The sequence below is a fragment of the Caretta caretta genome, chromosome 15 (genome assembly GCF_965140235.1).
Source record: "Caretta caretta isolate rCarCar2 chromosome 15, rCarCar1.hap1, whole genome shotgun sequence".
NCBI lineage: Eukaryota > Metazoa > Chordata > Testudines > Cheloniidae > Caretta > Caretta caretta.
The window spans coordinates 25872904-25889559 of record NC_134220.1 but is presented as its reverse complement, the minus strand read 5'-3'; the positions used below and the strand labels follow the sequence as shown (position 1 = coordinate 25889559).

The 16656-nt window shown below is 47.0% G+C and overlaps 1 protein-coding gene across 3 annotated transcripts in view; it reads left to right on the top strand.

Annotated features, from left to right (window-relative positions):
- The window catches only part of HIP1R (huntingtin interacting protein 1 related), a 60461-nt gene extending 44488 nt beyond the window's left edge, over positions 1–15973 (top strand). For all 3 annotated transcript variants that reach the window (XM_048820887.2, XM_048820885.2, XM_048820886.2), the window contains exons 18-32: positions 561–755; positions 1716–1863; positions 2722–2808; positions 3853–3960; positions 5392–5528; positions 7370–7480; positions 7736–7794; positions 8223–8253; positions 8383–8445; positions 9111–9211; positions 9977–10082; positions 11035–11158; positions 12259–12320; positions 12930–13133; positions 13773–15973. In XM_048820887.2, coding sequence (XP_048676844.2) covers positions 561–755; positions 1716–1863; positions 2722–2808; positions 3853–3960; positions 5392–5528; positions 7370–7480; positions 7736–7794; positions 8223–8253; positions 8383–8445; positions 9111–9211; positions 9977–10082; positions 11035–11158; positions 12259–12320; positions 12930–13133; positions 13773–13823 — 1587 coding nt within the window. In that variant the 3' untranslated portion in view covers positions 13824–15973. The remainder of the gene's footprint in view (positions 1–560; positions 756–1715; positions 1864–2721; positions 2809–3852; positions 3961–5391; positions 5529–7369; positions 7481–7735; positions 7795–8222; positions 8254–8382; positions 8446–9110; positions 9212–9976; positions 10083–11034; positions 11159–12258; positions 12321–12929; positions 13134–13772) is intronic.
- The last annotated feature ends 683 nt before the right edge of the window (positions 15974–16656 follow it).

Genomic DNA, 16656 nt, shown 5'->3' with positions numbered 1-16656 from the left:
GGGAGTCCTGTGCTGCGCCTCTGAGATAAGCAGCACAGAATCTCACCCTAGATGCTGCATGGGGATGGGCTGTCTCAGGGGATTCATCATGGGCTGTAAATCTTTCATGTCTAGGGCACTGACTCCAGTGGCTGGCTGTCCAACGGCTTGTGTGTAAATGAATTCGGTGGGTCCCAGGCCCGTTCCCACTTGGTGCATGTCCTCTTTGCAGAAGCCACCACTGGACTAGGTGCTAACTAGTTGAGAGGCCAAGGCCATGGTGATCTCATGCCACTCCCTGTGCTGGTCTCTCCAGGAGAACAGTCTGAGGGAAGCTTGCCCTGCTGCTGGATAACGGGAGGGGTCTCTGTGTCTGGGGCTGTCCCTCATCACTTTCTAAGAGCACTGAATTCCTTCCCAGATCTTTAGAAAGCCAAGAATCCCCCATGGCTGGCTGGCATTGGCTGTTATGGGGGTTAGTTGGTACCTGGTGCATAGTGGAGCAGGCAGAGATTTATGCTGAGGGCTTGGATTGTGTGAGAGCAGTTTTGAGACCCTGGATCTTCCTGCTTTGTTTTCAGGCTGGCTCCGAGCTCCACTCTCAAGTGGAAGCCCTGCATGCTGAGAAGGACTCGCTGAGGAAGTCGGTGAGCGAGAAGGAGTGTGAGCTGCTGTCCATAAAGGGCCTGATTCAGGAGAAGGAGCTGCTGTTGAACCAGGAGGCAGAGAGGAGTGCTAAAGAAATCAGGGAGCTGCAGGGGAAACTCATGGAAAAGGTACTGGGGAGAAATGGTTAGGATCTCAGGGCAGAAGCCCCTTTCCCGAGCATCCCTCGGAACCTGCTGAGGCCCCGAGTGATGCGCAGGCAGAGAAAAGAGCCAGGCAGGAGGCTTAGCCAGTGTGGAATGAATTTACCTAACGCCAAAGAAACCACCTTTGTGGCCAGACTGCGAAGGTCACGTGGCTGGCATGGTGAACCCCTTACAACCTGAATGGTCACTCACAGTGACTCAGCTTCTCTCATGGGCAGATCTCCAGGTGATTTGCAGCCAGCAATAAACCAAGCCCCTCCACATCTCTGCCCTTCTGGGAGGGAGTATTGCCCAGTGGTCAGAGCAGTGAGCTGAGAATCTCTTCTTGACTCTGCCATTAATCTGGGCTTTGTATGATCTTGCAGTGAAAGGCCTCCTCAGTATCCCCAAGATTCACTCTGGCCTCGTGCCGGATAACCCCCTGGCTTGCCGAAGCCCGTTTCTCATTCCCTCTCCTGGACTGGAGTGTAGTGTGGCTGCGTGGTGAAGGCTGGCCTTGTGAGTGAGGCACAGGAGTGGGAGAGAAGAGGGGCTCCAGCCTGAGCTGAACGTCTACGCTGCAATTAAACAGCCCTGTAGCCTGAACTCTGTGAGCCCGAGTCAGCTGGCACGGGCCAGCCACGGGTTTTTAATTGCAGTGTAGACATACCCTAGATTCTCTTTTGGCTCTGCTAGAGACTCCCTATGTGGCTTTGGGCAAGTCACTTTACCTCTTCTCAGTTTCCCCATCCGTGAAATGTAGGTTATACTTCCCACCAGCCTCTGGAGCAATGTCTGTAGAGCCCACTGAGACCCTGGGAGGAAGGGCACTGCTGAGGGGAAATGATTATTGCAGAGGTGGAGAAAGCAGTTCCTGCAACTGCAGGCTGGGAGAGACTCTGAGACCCTACAGCATGTGTAATGTCTTTTGTTTACAACCTACAGAAAAAACAGGAGCAGAGCCTCCAGCAGAAGCTTCTGGATGACCAGTTCGGTATGCTCCAGGGGACGGTGAAGGAGGCAGAGAACATCATCCAAGATGCCATTGCCAAGCTAGATGACCCCTTGCACGTCCAATGCACCAGCTCTCCAGGTAGGGAGCTGTTCGGCTGATGGCTGTTGGCAGCCAGGGAAAGCCGAGCTTTGCAGATGAGAGCTGGCTCTGTGCCTTCTCCCTGGCAGTGGGTGACGCTGCCCCATAAGCCTCCCCAACACCGTCTTCTTGGCTAAATATTGAGCCTGAGGGGTTCTGGGCTCCTTGGCTTTCCCTGAGGTGGATTATCTGCAACACAGAATTTTCCTCCTTTCGTGAGTCAGACCCTAATACTGTTTGAACCACCCTTTGGCTTAGTCAACTGGACACTTGATGCTGGAGTGCGAGGAGAGGGAAGATCCCCTCAGGCAGGGATAGGTAATGCTGATCCCACCCTCCGCCCCCATCTGGCCAGCCAAGCCTCGGCAGAACGTTTGTTAGATCCACTTTCCGTGCTAATGTCTGTGCCCTTCTGGGTGCCCAGGCTTAGATGCCAGGCTCAGATGCAGGTCTGGAAATGGCTCTTGGTGCCGAATAGCTGCAGGGCCTTCCGAACCAGGGGTCTCAGGTCAGCAGCAGCTCGGTCACGGCTGAAGGAGTGTTGGGCTTCAGTAAAAAGGAGGCATCTCAAAATCACTGTAGCACTCAAAAGGGTTTGTGGCAAAATAAAGGCTCAGCCCCCGATTGGATTGTGACTCCTTGCTCAGTATGCGGAGGTATGGTCTTACTAATGCAGTCAGGGTAGGACAGTGTGGCCCGTAAAGCCAGGAACAGGTTAATTCTCCTGATAGGGGGCCTAGCTGCAACATCCAGACCCTCCAAAGCGTTGGGCTGTTCAGGCAGGTACGTGGCCTAGTTCAGGCCCATGTCCCATGTAACCCCTTCCTCACCTTCACTTGACCCTTGGTGTCTTTGCAGATTACCTCATCAGCCAGGCGCAGGCAGCCCTGGAGTCCGTGAACTCCTTGGTGAATGGGCACGCGCAGTATATGACCAACATGACAGGTAAAGGTGCCTGGGCGCTGTGTGCCCGGATCGAAAGCTGGCACCGAGGCCAGTCCCGCGGGAGGGCGCATCTGAGATGGGCAGACAAGGAAGTTTGGGCGTGGTCACTGCGATTTGGTTCAGACTTGAACAATTCCGTGTGCTTAATGTGTTTGTGAAATCCGTGCGGTGTAAATAAATCACACGGCAACGGGCCATGTTCAATACCCTACGTTCAATACCCTGTAACTTTGCCCCAGTGCTAAGAGGCTGGGCTCCCGCCGGGAAGCAGCAATAGTCATGCATGGAGGAGGTGGGGATTTGGGCAGTGAGAGCGCTGGAAACTTTCTGGTTGTGGATGGGTTGGGGAGCATGGGGTGTGCTAGCCCTGGGCTGTCATTTCTATGGAGAGTGCCTGCAAGCCCAGAGCTCTGACGGGCACATTTTAATACATGCACGTGAATTAACTAATGAGGCTCTTCTTGTGTTCAGGGTATTCAAGTCCCAACCTCTCTATCTGGGAGCTAAGGATTATTGTTCCCAGGTGGGGGAACGCTGAGACTTGGAGGGATTAAGGCCAAAATAGTTCAGCCTCCTAAATCCATATTTAGGCTCCCACGGGTGGAATTTCCAAAGGGAGCCAAGTGACTTAAGTGCAGACGTCCCTTTGGCCTCAACATCAGGCTCCTGTTTGTGCAAAGGTTGTCCAGGGTGATTTTACTCAGGGTCGCCCAGTGAGTCAATGTTGGGGCTCGGACTAGGGTACAGGAGTCCCTGGCTCCCTGGCCTGTGCGTGGACAGCTCTGTGCTTGCCAGGCGGTTACCGATTCACCGTGTGTCCCAGCTCTGAGCATTGGTGCTTCAGACACTAGCCTTCGCTCTCTGCTCTGGGGGTCGCTGACAAACGTTTAGTATAGGGGAGGAAAAGGGCGAGCCAATGGCCACCAAGCAGGCAACTTCCCGCCTAGAATGGTCCCCGAAACGTTTCTGTGGTGCAGGGACCTTTGTGTGAGAGCATCGGTGTCCAGTGCTCACCCTGTGGCCTGTCTCTCTTTGTTTCGATAGATGCCACTGGGTTGGTAGCAGCCCTGGCCCAGTTTGCTCACTTGACCGCTGACACCATCGTGAATGGCAGTGCCACGTCCCACATGGCACCCACTGACCATGCTGACAGTGAGTAATTAACCCAAAACCTGCTTTAGGCGCTTTCAAAAATCCTGGTGCAGTGAGGACTGGCATCAGCCAGGCAGCCCTGCATCCTGTCCACTCCCAGGGCAGCCATGGTGTAGCCCGGGCCAGTGCAGGATCCCCCACACTACCCTGCTGAGGTGCCTCCAACCTGATGTGAGAGATCGCCCTGGTGGGAGCAGGGGACTCTGGTCTCAATGGTCCAGTCAGGCCTTGGTCTCTCTGCCAGCATGGTGCCCTTTAGTGCCAAAGGTGCTGGTAACTTGTGTGATGCAGACACTGGACTGAGACCCAACCAGCTAATACATCTAATGCCTTGTAGTGACTAGTTCATGGGCTCTCCCCTGCTCTCAAACATGCCCACATTTCCAGCTCCACGTAATCAGCAGATGCCAGAGGTTGGTGCAGGTTTGAAAACAACCCGCCCTCCATTTGCCTAGTGCATTGGGCCTCTGGGGGCCCCCCAACCCACATGGAATGTGGGAGGGTGGCAGGACCCACTGTTGCTGTCGGCGCCTGGCTGATGGAAAGAGGACATGCACGTGCAGCCGGTACTTTCTCGTGCCGCTGCAACCTTAGCCCCGCGAGGGGCACATCTGATGATGAGCAGGAAGGTTCATGTCTGCTGGAGGGGTTTTGAGTGACTCGCTGCGTGTTGGTTAGGGCTGGGGAGGGCAGATCTGACTCAGGGCCTCTCTCCGTTTACTAAATGGTGTGCAGGCTTCAGCAGATCTTCCTTTCTGTTGTCTGGACATGCACTAATTGAACGTTACGGGCAATCTTCCTTCTTTGCCAGGAATGAATGCAAAGCCGTCCCTGAAGCAGGCTCTCCTTTATTTTTTATGACACTAGCACCTTGCTGTATCAGCTAAGATCAGGGCTGCACTGTGCAAACACGTAGTGAGAGAGTCCCTGCTCCAGAGAGCTTCCATGTGAACCAGAGAAGATAGACAAAGGGTGGGCAGGGACACAGACCCGGAGAGACAATGTGACTTGCCGAAGGGCATGCAATGAGTTAATGCCACAGCCACCCATGTCTCCCAAGCGCCAGTCCAGTGCTCTGGCCACTAGACCACGCTGCCTCCCTATTTCTTGCCTCGTCTTGTTTGTTCACCTGACTCTCTCCTATGGCTGGGGGTCTTTCCTGTTGTTTAATTTCTCTCCTCAACTGTAATACGTGGCACCAAGATCACACTCTTCAAAGCATTTTACAAACATTGCTCAATCCACCCAATGTGTCTGAGGCCGATGCCACAGACGGAGTCTGTGTGTCAATGCCAGGGTTGGAACTCAGGGGCTCCTGGCCCCCAGTCCTGTGCTTGGTCCACTAGACCATACCCCCCTCGCACAAAGGAAACAAACTGCCTGCATTCTTTTTTAATCCGTTGCTGTAACTGAGATTCTTTCTCCTGTCAGAATTAACTGAAACCTGCAGGGACTGTGGGCATCGGAGTCTGGAGTATCTGAACGAGCTGAAGGATAAGCAGTTGCTGAGACAGGCAAACCCGGAGGACGTGAGGAGAACTCTACAGGGCATCCTTCAACTGGGCCAGGTAGGGAGCGATTCTTGGAAGTGGGGCTACTCTCGTGGAGGAGCACTTCATCTTAGACACACATCATTGTCTTGGGACAAATCCACCCTTGGTGTAACTCCATCCTCTCCCGAGAAGCCACACCAGGAATGGATTTAACCCACTGGGGCTGAGACATGCAAGTAAGAGGATGCTCAGATGATTCAGATGCAAACGAAATACAGTGTCTGCAAGTGGCGCCCCCTGGCTTCCTCTGTCATTGGTGACGTGCATGGCGGAGCCTGGTGGTTTCCTGCTTTCTATTTATAGCGGCAAAGTTAAGCCTTTGCTCTGCAAGGATGTGGCTTCTGCTGGCTAGAGATGAATGCAGATTAGTGCTTAGCAGCAAGGAGCTTAACACCTTTCACTTTTTTCTCTTGCTGGAAAGTCTGTCGGATCCTTCCAGCTTGTTATACCCGAGGCTGGGGACTGGCTTGGGTTTTAGACATGGCATTTTTACCTTCTTCAGAAATGACTATTCCAGGTCCCAGAACATCTCCCTCCTTGAGTCTCGTCCTGATGGGCGTTTGCTCTTGGTACCACCAGCAGGCCCCCAAAGGACCCCACCATTGTGTCTTAGACTGGTAGGCAATGATGCATTCGCTGTGGTGAGTGCTAGCATGAGGGACTTGCTCCGCTTCCATCCATGGCTGCCCCTCCCTCCTCACTGTTCTACACCATAAATCCAGAGCTGTGATGTATTCCAGCCTCCCTTAGTCCGTCACCTCTTTCCTCTGCTCTGTATTTAAACCCCCCTCTAATTTCTTTTTCTTGCAATCACGGGGCAGGAGTTCTGTGTTTGTATTTGGTAACATTTTAAAATCTAAGTGTGTATTGAATTCTCATTCAGCATTCAAAGCCCCCGCTGGAAAAAGGAAACCTTCTTTTGGAATTGGTTTCATGTCTTATTCTTTATGATCTTGTCTAGATATTAATGTGGAGCAAATGCCTATTTTTTCTTTTTAGATTAAAAGAACAAACCCCAAATGAACGTAATATTGGTGAAGGCATCACTGAGAGCCTGGAGCCTTCACACATTAATTCTATTTGTATTTTTGTAGCACCCACCCTCCTTATGTAGGAGCAGGCTCCATTGTGCTGGGGGCTGTACAAGCGCAGATTGGGGGACAATCCTGATCTAAGATCTAATTTGAATCTCTCTCTCCCGTGCATTTGGGTTCTGCAGGAACCTGATCAAAGTCCAATATCTCAATTTTTGTATTTGGTGTTTTTTTTAATTCCCCGTGTGCTTTGTTTTAATTCTAGGAGCCATTTATAGAGGTTGAAATAACATGATCTTAGGTAGCATTTCAGTGGAAATACCCTTAGACCAGATCAAGTTATTTTAGCCCAGTAAGTGGCTCCCTGAAACTGTGAAAAACTTGCAAAGCCACATACACCCTCCTGCCTCCAAATCCCCACTAGCATTATACATTAATATGCTGCTAACTTATAGAACAATGAGCTGTTCTGCCTTCTGTGTACTCTGGAAAGCTATTGCAGCACTCCTGCTGGCTGAGAATGGCACCATTGTGAAGTGTAGTTCTGTCCCTGTTTTCGGAGTGTTTTCTTTAAATAGAAAACCAAACTTCCTTTATGACCCTTTGAATCTCTGTGAGCTTCCTCTGATATATTTACTGCAAGAATCTAGTTCATCTGGATCATTCCCAGCTCTTCATCTTTGTGGAGAGTTTTGTTCTTGGGGTTTTGCTCTTTCCAGGCCAAAGAGAGATTCTTGCTAGTTGTTTGTTTGAAATCTTTAGGAAAGTTTTTATCCTGGCACCTGATTTCACACTGGCTCGTCGCTTTCTTCCCTTTGCCAGGAGTTAAGACCTAAAAGCTTAGACATCAAGCAAGAAGAGCTGGGTGATATGGTTGATAAGGAAATGTCCTCCACCTCAGCAGCGATTGAAGATGCTGTCAGAAGAATAGAGGTGAGATGAAGACTGTGGACTCTGTGTCTAGCAGAGAAAAAATTGCAAATCTGTGTGACAGACTTCTGGCCTGAGTCCCAGTAAAGCTAAGTGTCTGTCAAGGCCCCCGAGGCAGACAGGGATCCAGAATTCTCAGACCTGACCACGTCAGTTCGTTTGGCAGGATCTCATGAAGGGAAACCCTCTTCCTTTATTTTTCCTACCACAGCCAATCAGGTGGCAGTTTTTAACCACCTCTTCCTGTCTTCTCAACAGGAAATGATGAATCAGGCCAGAAATAAAAGCTCTGGTGTTAAACTGGAAGTGAACGAGAGGTGAGTAAAAAGCATCAACTAAGGGAGAGTCAGCACTTGTGGAATCTGGAGCTTCTGTTTTTGAGGCGAAGAGCTATTAATGAGGACATAGCTCTCTTTAAATGAAGCCATCTGTGTAGTGGTGTCTCTATTGACAAGCCTGCCTTTCATGTGCCTAGTAGAATCACCACTTATTGTATAACAGCAATGTTGGATTCTTAGTTCAAGCAAAACGTTACCTCACGCAGAGTATATAAGATGCTGGGCTCAAATGTGTTTTACTGCAAAACTACACGTACTGTACATCGCTGCATCTGTTTTGAAGCTGTTTTCTGGGGTCCCTCAAACCAGGTTCCCCTTGATCCAGTTTCATTTCCATTTTATTTTAATCACCCGGAAGATGTTCCCTGAATCAAACTTGCTAAATATTTTCTCCTTGTTTCCAACAGAATTTTGAACTCCTGCACTGATCTGATGAAGGTCGGTACTTCTGATATTAAACCTATGTTAAAATTCCTGGAAATATGTGGTGTAACTTAAAATGGATGGCTGAGCAATTGCTCTTTATAAAATCCTTGTAAAACAATTGTCTGCTTTGATTTGTTTCAGGCAATTAGGCTTCTCGTAATAACATCTACCAACTTACAGAAGGAGATTGTCGAAAGTGGAAGGGTAAGGCTCACTTTGGGACCATACAGAAACTCCTCTTTGTGGGTTGACATGAAATACTGGAGGAATTTTTTTCAAAAATTGCTCGACTTGTGCAAACATTAACCTAACGTCACAGTTTCTAAAGCAGACTGTACACCGTGAAATGTGGGGTGTTTATTGAAAAAGGCATCCATAACTTGTGCTTTTAGGAGATGTTTGCTCTCATCTTAACAAGCCTGGTCAAGGTACAGAGGATGGCAATGACTCAATCCGGTCTATTTTAAACAGAAGTCAAAATTTTCAATCCTGGGGGGGCTAGAATTATAGATTTAGATATTTAAGTGAATGTGACCTGATTTGTCAGAGATGTGGAGTGCCTGCAGCTCCCATTGACTATGGGCACAGCACTTCTGCAAACTGGGCCACTTCTGGGTAGGTGCCTGGATATGGATTTAGGAGCCTCACAGGGTTGGGAAAATTTCACCTGCATGTTCTATGGTTTTGGTCGCATACGTTTGTTTGACCACGGTGCCCTGGGGCATGCTGTGTATGGTGTATTCAGGGGAGCTGAAACTTTGAAGAACAATTTGAAAATGTGACATCTATTTTGATATGTTGAACGCTTATTTAGAAACTGGTGCAAAGTGTGTCCTATTAAATGCAACCTAACATTTTTGTGACAACAGGGGGCAGCAACAACACAAGAATTTTATGCCAAGAACTCCCGTTGGACAGAAGGCTTGATCTCTGCTTCCAAAGCTGTGGGATGGGGAGCCACGCAGCTTGTGTAGGTATCTGCAGTGCCTGTCGGTTTTAAATAGTCACCGATTGGAAATGTTTCTCATGCACTGCACAGGAAGTTACTCTCAGTAGGTGCTGCACTGTGGGTGTACAGAACCTCTGTATATGCTGTAACCTGTAATCAGTGTGAGCTCCGGTTTCCTAGCAACTGAATTTAGAGCTGACCAAATCGACTATATGCCCTAGGAGCCCAGTTCTCTGTACCCAAACCCCTCAATCAGTTGAACAGCTAGTGTTGTCTCCCTGTCTGCTGCCCCACCTGCCCCTGGTCACTGACCCCTAATAATACAGATGTTTTGTCCCATGGGGAAGGATTTTTGCTTCCTTTTGTTAGCAAATATTGAATACATTTTGGGTGTTACCACAATCAAAACAGTAGTAATAATGTAGGACTCAGTCCTGCCAGGAGCTGACCTCCATTCTGATTGGCGTAAATGGTAGGATTGAATCTGTGGGAGAATATTCCACAGCCTAATACATTTCACAGCAAGGAAGTTTCGTTTTCTGATAGCCTGAATCCAGGACCACTCTAATCATCCCCTTCCTCCTTGGTTTTTACACCCTTCAAGTACTTCTAGACTCTGGGGTTTTAGCATGTTTCCTCTATACATGAGCCCTTTCAAAGAAAAGCTTTGCAAGCAATTATTTAAAGCCACATGCAGAGTTCTAAGGATAAATAGCTTTGCACTTCCCTACTTTAAATTTATGTCAGGCTTCTCTAATCAGACTTCACTGTTGGTCTATATTCTAGAGAATCTGCAGACAGAGTGGTCCTGCATATGGGCAAATATGAAGAACTGATTGTCTGCTCCCGTGAGATTGCAGCCAGCACAGCCCAGTTGGTGGCTGCATCCAAGGTAAACTTTTGAACAGAAAGAGGTGTAAAGCTGTGACAAGTGTCTCTCTCCTCTGTTGTTCTGGTGGGGACACCTCTAGGTGTCAATGTGGTGGGGGGATCTGCCTCCCCTTCAGAATCAGTGCAGGCTAAGCAAAACTCTCTCTTGGAGAGGAATTATTACTTTTCAATTTAACCATGGGTTTTTTTAAGAGAGATGTTGAATCCTTCATCTCCAGAAGCGCTGGCCTCTGAAAAGAGGATACAAAACCTTCTTGCCTCTCCTTGTGAGCTGACTCTGTAGCAAGATTTCTGATACCAACACAAAACCCCAGAATAAATAACTGTAGACATCTGTGTTGGAGATTATATATATTCCATTTTCTGCCACCTTTCCAATATATATGGACAAAAGAGGTTTTTAAAGATTAAAAATGATTGCTAGGTCGATAGATATTGGGTCCTTTTATCTGCCTTGCAACGTTAGTTGATTAAAACTAAAAGTATGTTAAAAGCTTATTTTATTTTTCACCACTGATGCTTTGTTAGTTCACTTATTTTGGTCACATTGGACAATGAAAATAAACTAGTCAGTTTCACGTTTGCTTCTAGTCCATTTAATCTTCAGGTTCTTATGGACTAGCAGCATGCTGCTGCAGTAATGTTTAAATTTAAAAAATTTAAAAAACATTTCTAATAACCTTTTAAAAACAAAACCTAGAGGTTGGGCCTAACCTGCTTGATGCCGTGTCTCTTAAAAATAACCAGATTCTTTCAAATAAAAGCAAATGATATCTTGCCCCATTTCTGGAGTTTAGCTGTGTCTCATTTAGCTCTGAGTAGAATCTAAAGAGTTCAGGTTTCCATTCACACAAACATTTGGAAGTGTGTTTACATATATACAAAAGATTGGCCTCTCTTTGCATTTCCTTTGTAGCTAAGTAACTCTGAAAGCACCTGGTTGATCTTTGCAGGTGAAAGCCGATAAGAACAGCAGGAACCTGGTCAAGCTCCAGGAGTGCTCACGCAATGTAAATGAAATGGCTGCCAATGTTGTGGCTTCCACTAAGTCCGGACAAGAGCAGATTGAAGACAAAGGTGAGGTGTAAACAGAGCCTTGTCTATTTCTGCACTGAAACCCCCATGACTCTCACACTGAACTTTAAGCTCTCCAAGTGTCAGTATATGTGCATTTCAAATGAGCAGATAATTTATATGCTTTCTGCTAAGCACACATACAGGGTTTTTGGGAGGAGACTAGAGTCATAGAATATCAGGGTTGGAAGGGACCTCAGGAGGTCATCTAGTCCAACCCCCTGCTCAAAGCAGGACCGATCCCTGACTAAATCATAGACATGGAGTGATAGATCAGTGTTAAGTGCTATGGGATTCCCACATTCTGGGGTTTTGGGCTTTTGGCCTGCAGTGTCCTATGCCTCTCTTTGGGCTCTGGGAAGCACAGTCAGTCATTTTTACCACCATCTACACCACTGCTCTTATTACAGCCTCCACAGGGCCATCTTAGGGACTTTGTCTAGGCACCAACCGTTCAGGCCTGCCTGAACTACAGACGGTGAATTACAGGACCAAATTGCAATGCAGCCAGGATGAGATGAGTGTCGTTATCCTGCAGTCTCACGCCAACTACCAGCTGCTCTTGTTTCTTACAACTTTTCAGCGATTGCCTGTTAAAAGTAATTTTTAATAGTTTAGCATTCATTTAATGTGAAATATTCCATAATGGAGACACAATATAGGAAGGGATTTCTAATAACTTCCACAGGGACTAAGAGAAAATTAACTGTTACAGGATCAGACTTTTCAGTCTTTTCCCATAAATATTTGGGTCCCTGTTTATAAGGTTTCCAGGGAAGTAGTGTGACAACGGCCATCCTCGCTGACACACCAGGGATCGAACAAGGGAACTCCAAAGCTAAAAGAGGTTGATCTAGCTAGAGTCATCATGGCTCTGTACCTGGGGTGGAGACATACTTGCATCACCTGTGGATTGGGCACAGAGAGAGGGTCAGTAACACACTCACCAGTGGGTTACACTAGCACTTTCCACACCTATTTGAAGTGAGTGTGTGTGTGAAAGATTGTGTGTGTCCAGCTGGCTCTGTTCTGTATTGTTGTTGGGACATGATCCTTGTAAGCTACAAGATAAATCCCCCTCTCTCTCCCTCTCCCCCCACAAGATACTATGGACTTCTCTGGCATGTCGCTAATCAAACTGAAGAAGGAAGAAATGGAGACACAGGTATGGCACCCCTTGCTGAGAATAGGCAAACAGGGCTGGGTTCGTTTTACCATCTAGCAAACAGAGTGCTCCCAGCCATCCTCTCAGAACTAGTCTCTGAGAATCTCTGGTATGGATTTAAGCAGACACTATTCTGTTTTGTTGCTGAGACTGGATACACAACATAAATGACCTTGTCCAGTTGTTGCCAAAGAGTTCAGTCTCCTAGAATAGGAGTATATGGCAGACTGTATTAGCTAAGATTGAATTTCGATGGGATACTGAAGCTGCCTAAAATTCAGCTTGTGGTTCAACAGCAGAAATGTCTTAGTCACATCCCCTCCTAAAGCTAACCTCAATGTATGGTGATCCTGGTGCAGAATGGCTGCCACGTTCTACCCCAGACATGGCTGCATTTCTGGGGTAGGAGATCCCTATGATACTGTTAAGTACTTTAGGCCCCATTACAGCCCTGGAAAAGAACATAGCCATGATCGAGAGCTTCATAAACCATAATGTGATGGGAGAACAGTCCCCTTCTCTGACTGTTGTTGTCTATGACTAGAGGGATCATAGTGGTGTGCACCCAGCATATTGAGGTTAGAGAGTAAAGGGCTTCTTGTTATGCAGGTGAAGGTGCTAGAACTAGAGAAGAAGCTGGAGAATGAGCGAATTCGTCTTGGCGAGCTGAGGAAGAAGCATTACGCTTTGGCTGGGGTGTACGAAGACCCAGAGGAGGGGGAGGGGAAACCAGCTATGGCTCCAAAACAGAGCATCTTGAAGAAGCCACCACTGGCTCAGAAACCTGCCTACGCCCTAAAACAGGACTGTGAGGTATTCTCTCTGATCCATTCCCCTTCAGCAGTGCTAACTAAACACCCCTGGTGGTTGCTGTGTGTTAATTATCCTTGTTTGATGGGGAAACCGAGGCACAGTGAAGTGAAGCAACAGGCTTGGGACTACACAGCGAGTCAGTGGCAGAACTGGAATTAGAACACGGGAATTGCAGTTCCCAGGGCTGAGCCCAGTCCAACCCCATGTCTGCTACATGCAGTCTGTTTTCAGCATGAATAGTCCCCAATACACTTCAATCAATAAACTGGGGGGATTCATACAAATGAAGGCCAGGGGGTGTCTGGTCACAGTCCTCCCACCCAGCCACGAATTCTTAAGCGGGGCAGGTGGGGCGGGGGGGGGGGAGGAAGAGGAATGGAGGAGCAGTGCACCTGTCCTCTGGGGGCTAGGTAGGTCCCTGCCCCAAACAACCTACAGTCAAGTTCCAGACAAAGGGCAGAGAGTTCCCCTTGTGATGATGGTTACTGTGGTTCAGAGAATGGGGCAGGAGGGCACTTTGACAGCTTTCACCACTGCTTTGTTGAAAGGACCTAGCTGCGGCGGTTGCTGTTCGCACTGGTGATGATGCTGCCTTTTACCAACGGAACTGATTGTTTTTTTTCCACATTGCATTTTTAGCTGGAGCAGCAGCAGGATGGCATTTTTCAGGCCCACGTCGTAAATTTCTAGGGGGCTACGGAAGTTGATTCAGCACAAAAAGGAAGAGGAGGAGTGGGCTGCTGCAGTCGCCTTCCAGCCACAGTACACTTCGTCTCGGTGGAGAGGGCTAGGATTCCTGCCCCTCCTATTCCTGCTGGGCTCGGACTGTGCAGGCACGTCCCATGATGTAGACATTCCAGCGCTGTTATATCTGTGTTTAACAGATCCTAACTGGATTAACGCGAGAATTGCCTTCAAGCTGGCACACCTGTGTTGTTCGGCTGGTTCTCCCGCCGGCCACGTGTGAAGAACAACATGACTTTACACTTCCTTCCTAGCACCAGACCAGTTGGGTTACTACAGCGACGCTAACGGTGCCATGTGGCACATCAGTTCTACGGAAAGAGATTGGAGCAGCTCATTGATTGACTTTTTATTTATCAGCAATAGGAATCTTACGTAAATGTAGGTGTGTCTCAGTACTGTCGTGCACAAACTTTAAGGAACTGTGAAACATTTTTAAAGTAGGAAGTTGATCTTTTCTTGCAGCCATTTGAGTTAAACAATGGGGCAGGCTGAGAAAGGGTAACTGATGTCTCTCCATGGGTAAGTACTCAAAGGAAGAGGCATAATTTAGTTTTAAACTGTCAATGTTTAGATGTCTTTAAAGGAACAGGGCTCATACATGGGAAAACTAGTTAATATATATGATGGCAATAAGGGTGCAAACTTTTTTCTTATTAATGGATCAACGTCAGGGGAATAGTTTCACTGTGTTTATAGTTAAGATAATTAAACAATCTTGGTGTACAATAACCATGTAATAATTATTGCTAAAAAGTCTACAGCAATAAGAAATTTTGGGGAGATATTAATTAATTTAGAGAGACAGTGTTGGTTTAAATACTATAAAATTCCTTCTCCTGAGTCACTAGTAACATTTAAATTTGAGAACACTATTTAAATAATGTCTTTTTTCCCCTTTCTTGCTGTTTTTGGACAATAGTCACTTTCATTGTAGATCTCTTAAGTCCAGTCAGTTTCAGGTCCTAGGTCTCCCCTGCTGCACTGGTGGGAATGTTTTAGACCTAACACAGTCTCTCTCTGTCACTAGGAAGTGTAGTATATAGGAATATGTGACTGCTCTTCAGTACAGAATGCTTAGGGAACTGGCTCCAACTCCCACTCCCCATCCTGTTTATTCTCTACTGTGGGGGGGTGGGGCAGGGCACTGGGCACACTGTCAGATCAGGCTTTCAAACGGGAAGTGGGGTTGTCTTCAGACATTGTTTGATCAGCAGCCTTTTTCCCCCTACACCAGTGATTTTGTACTTAGCCTCCTCCACTGCTGAGAGCATGGCACAGGCTATATACTGCAGGGGGAGCCAATAGGCAAACCACCAACCAAATCTGAACTGCCAGACACTTTTGAACAGACCTTGAAATCTTATTTCCTTGTTATGGTTATTGCAGTGTGAAAAAATGTCTCTCTGGAGTCTGACTATACTTCGACAAAAAATAATGGACTCCCCCTGCTGTATGTCAGAATGAATTGTCTGACGCTCAGAGCTTAAATTCAGCTGGAGCAGAGCAGCTCCTGTAAATATTTTCAGACCCAGCACCTCCCGCAGGGCTCCAGGAAATACTCTGTGAGAATTTAAGCCCTGCTCACTGTGCAAAGAGCCCTGTACTCAACCTTGTGCATCCACATTTGAAATGCTAATTTATGCAGCAATACACCCCAGATTGAAAATGGTGGCTGATGTGTCTTCTGAAACCACATTTTGCTTCCGGGGTAGTGATTTTTGTCACTTCAGGATTTCAAATAAGAAATCTGGTACCTTTATTTTCTGACCGCTCAGAACCAAGATTTCTGTTAATTGAAGTGAATCCAGGTGACAACATAGCCTGTCACTGCACCCCTCCCCAGTTAATTTAAGGTATTTCCATGTAGACAACCACATCACAAATCACTTCTAAAACTAGTACTGACAGGTAGTCTACAGCAGTTGCTTGCAATCAACTTTTCAGTGTGAAGACAAGACTACATGATGGATAACTGAAGACTTGTAACTGTTTTTATACTGAAATCTGTTTGTTATATTTTAGTAGCAGGAAAGCTTGGTTTTGTATTCTTTTGTAAATCTCAAACCAGCAATAAAATGTGTTCATGGGTCTAATAGCTTTATTATAAATTGTAGCCGGTCAGTGGAGACAATTTAACAAATAGGCAGGTTCTGCTATTGAGTCAAATTAATGCAGACAATAGCTAAGGTAAGGTTTTTTATGATTAAGGAAGTGTTCTTGAATGCCAAGTTTTTGTTCACACTTTTCCCCACACTGTTCAATTTTTTTTAGCATTGGAAATGGAAATTGGCCTTTCTTAATAGTTGTATGCAGTGCTGTTGTAGCCATTTTGGTCCCGGGATATCAGAGCTTTGTGCAAGCTCAAAAGCTTCTCTCTCACCTACAGGACTTGGTCCAATAAAAGATTTTACCTCACCCACCTTGTCTCATAGCAGATTAGTAGCAGGGTCAGGATTAGAACTCAGGCCTTCAGTTCCCAACACCATGCTTATTCCCTTCACGCATTCAAATCCACATGTGTAGCCTGCAACACGGAAGGACCTTAGGAAAAGCAATTAAACATGCTGGAATTCAGATCATATCCACATCTCAAAATCTGTAATGTAAGGGGCCAGCCTTCAGACAGGCTTGTATAAATGACAAGTTACATTTTTACATCAGTGAAGAAAATGATCAAAGTTCAAGCCATTTAAGAAAACCCTTAAATGGAAAGCCTTTTAGCGCTTATGTCAGGGCTGGACTGGGCTGCAGCAGTTTGGTTACACCGCCACTTGTA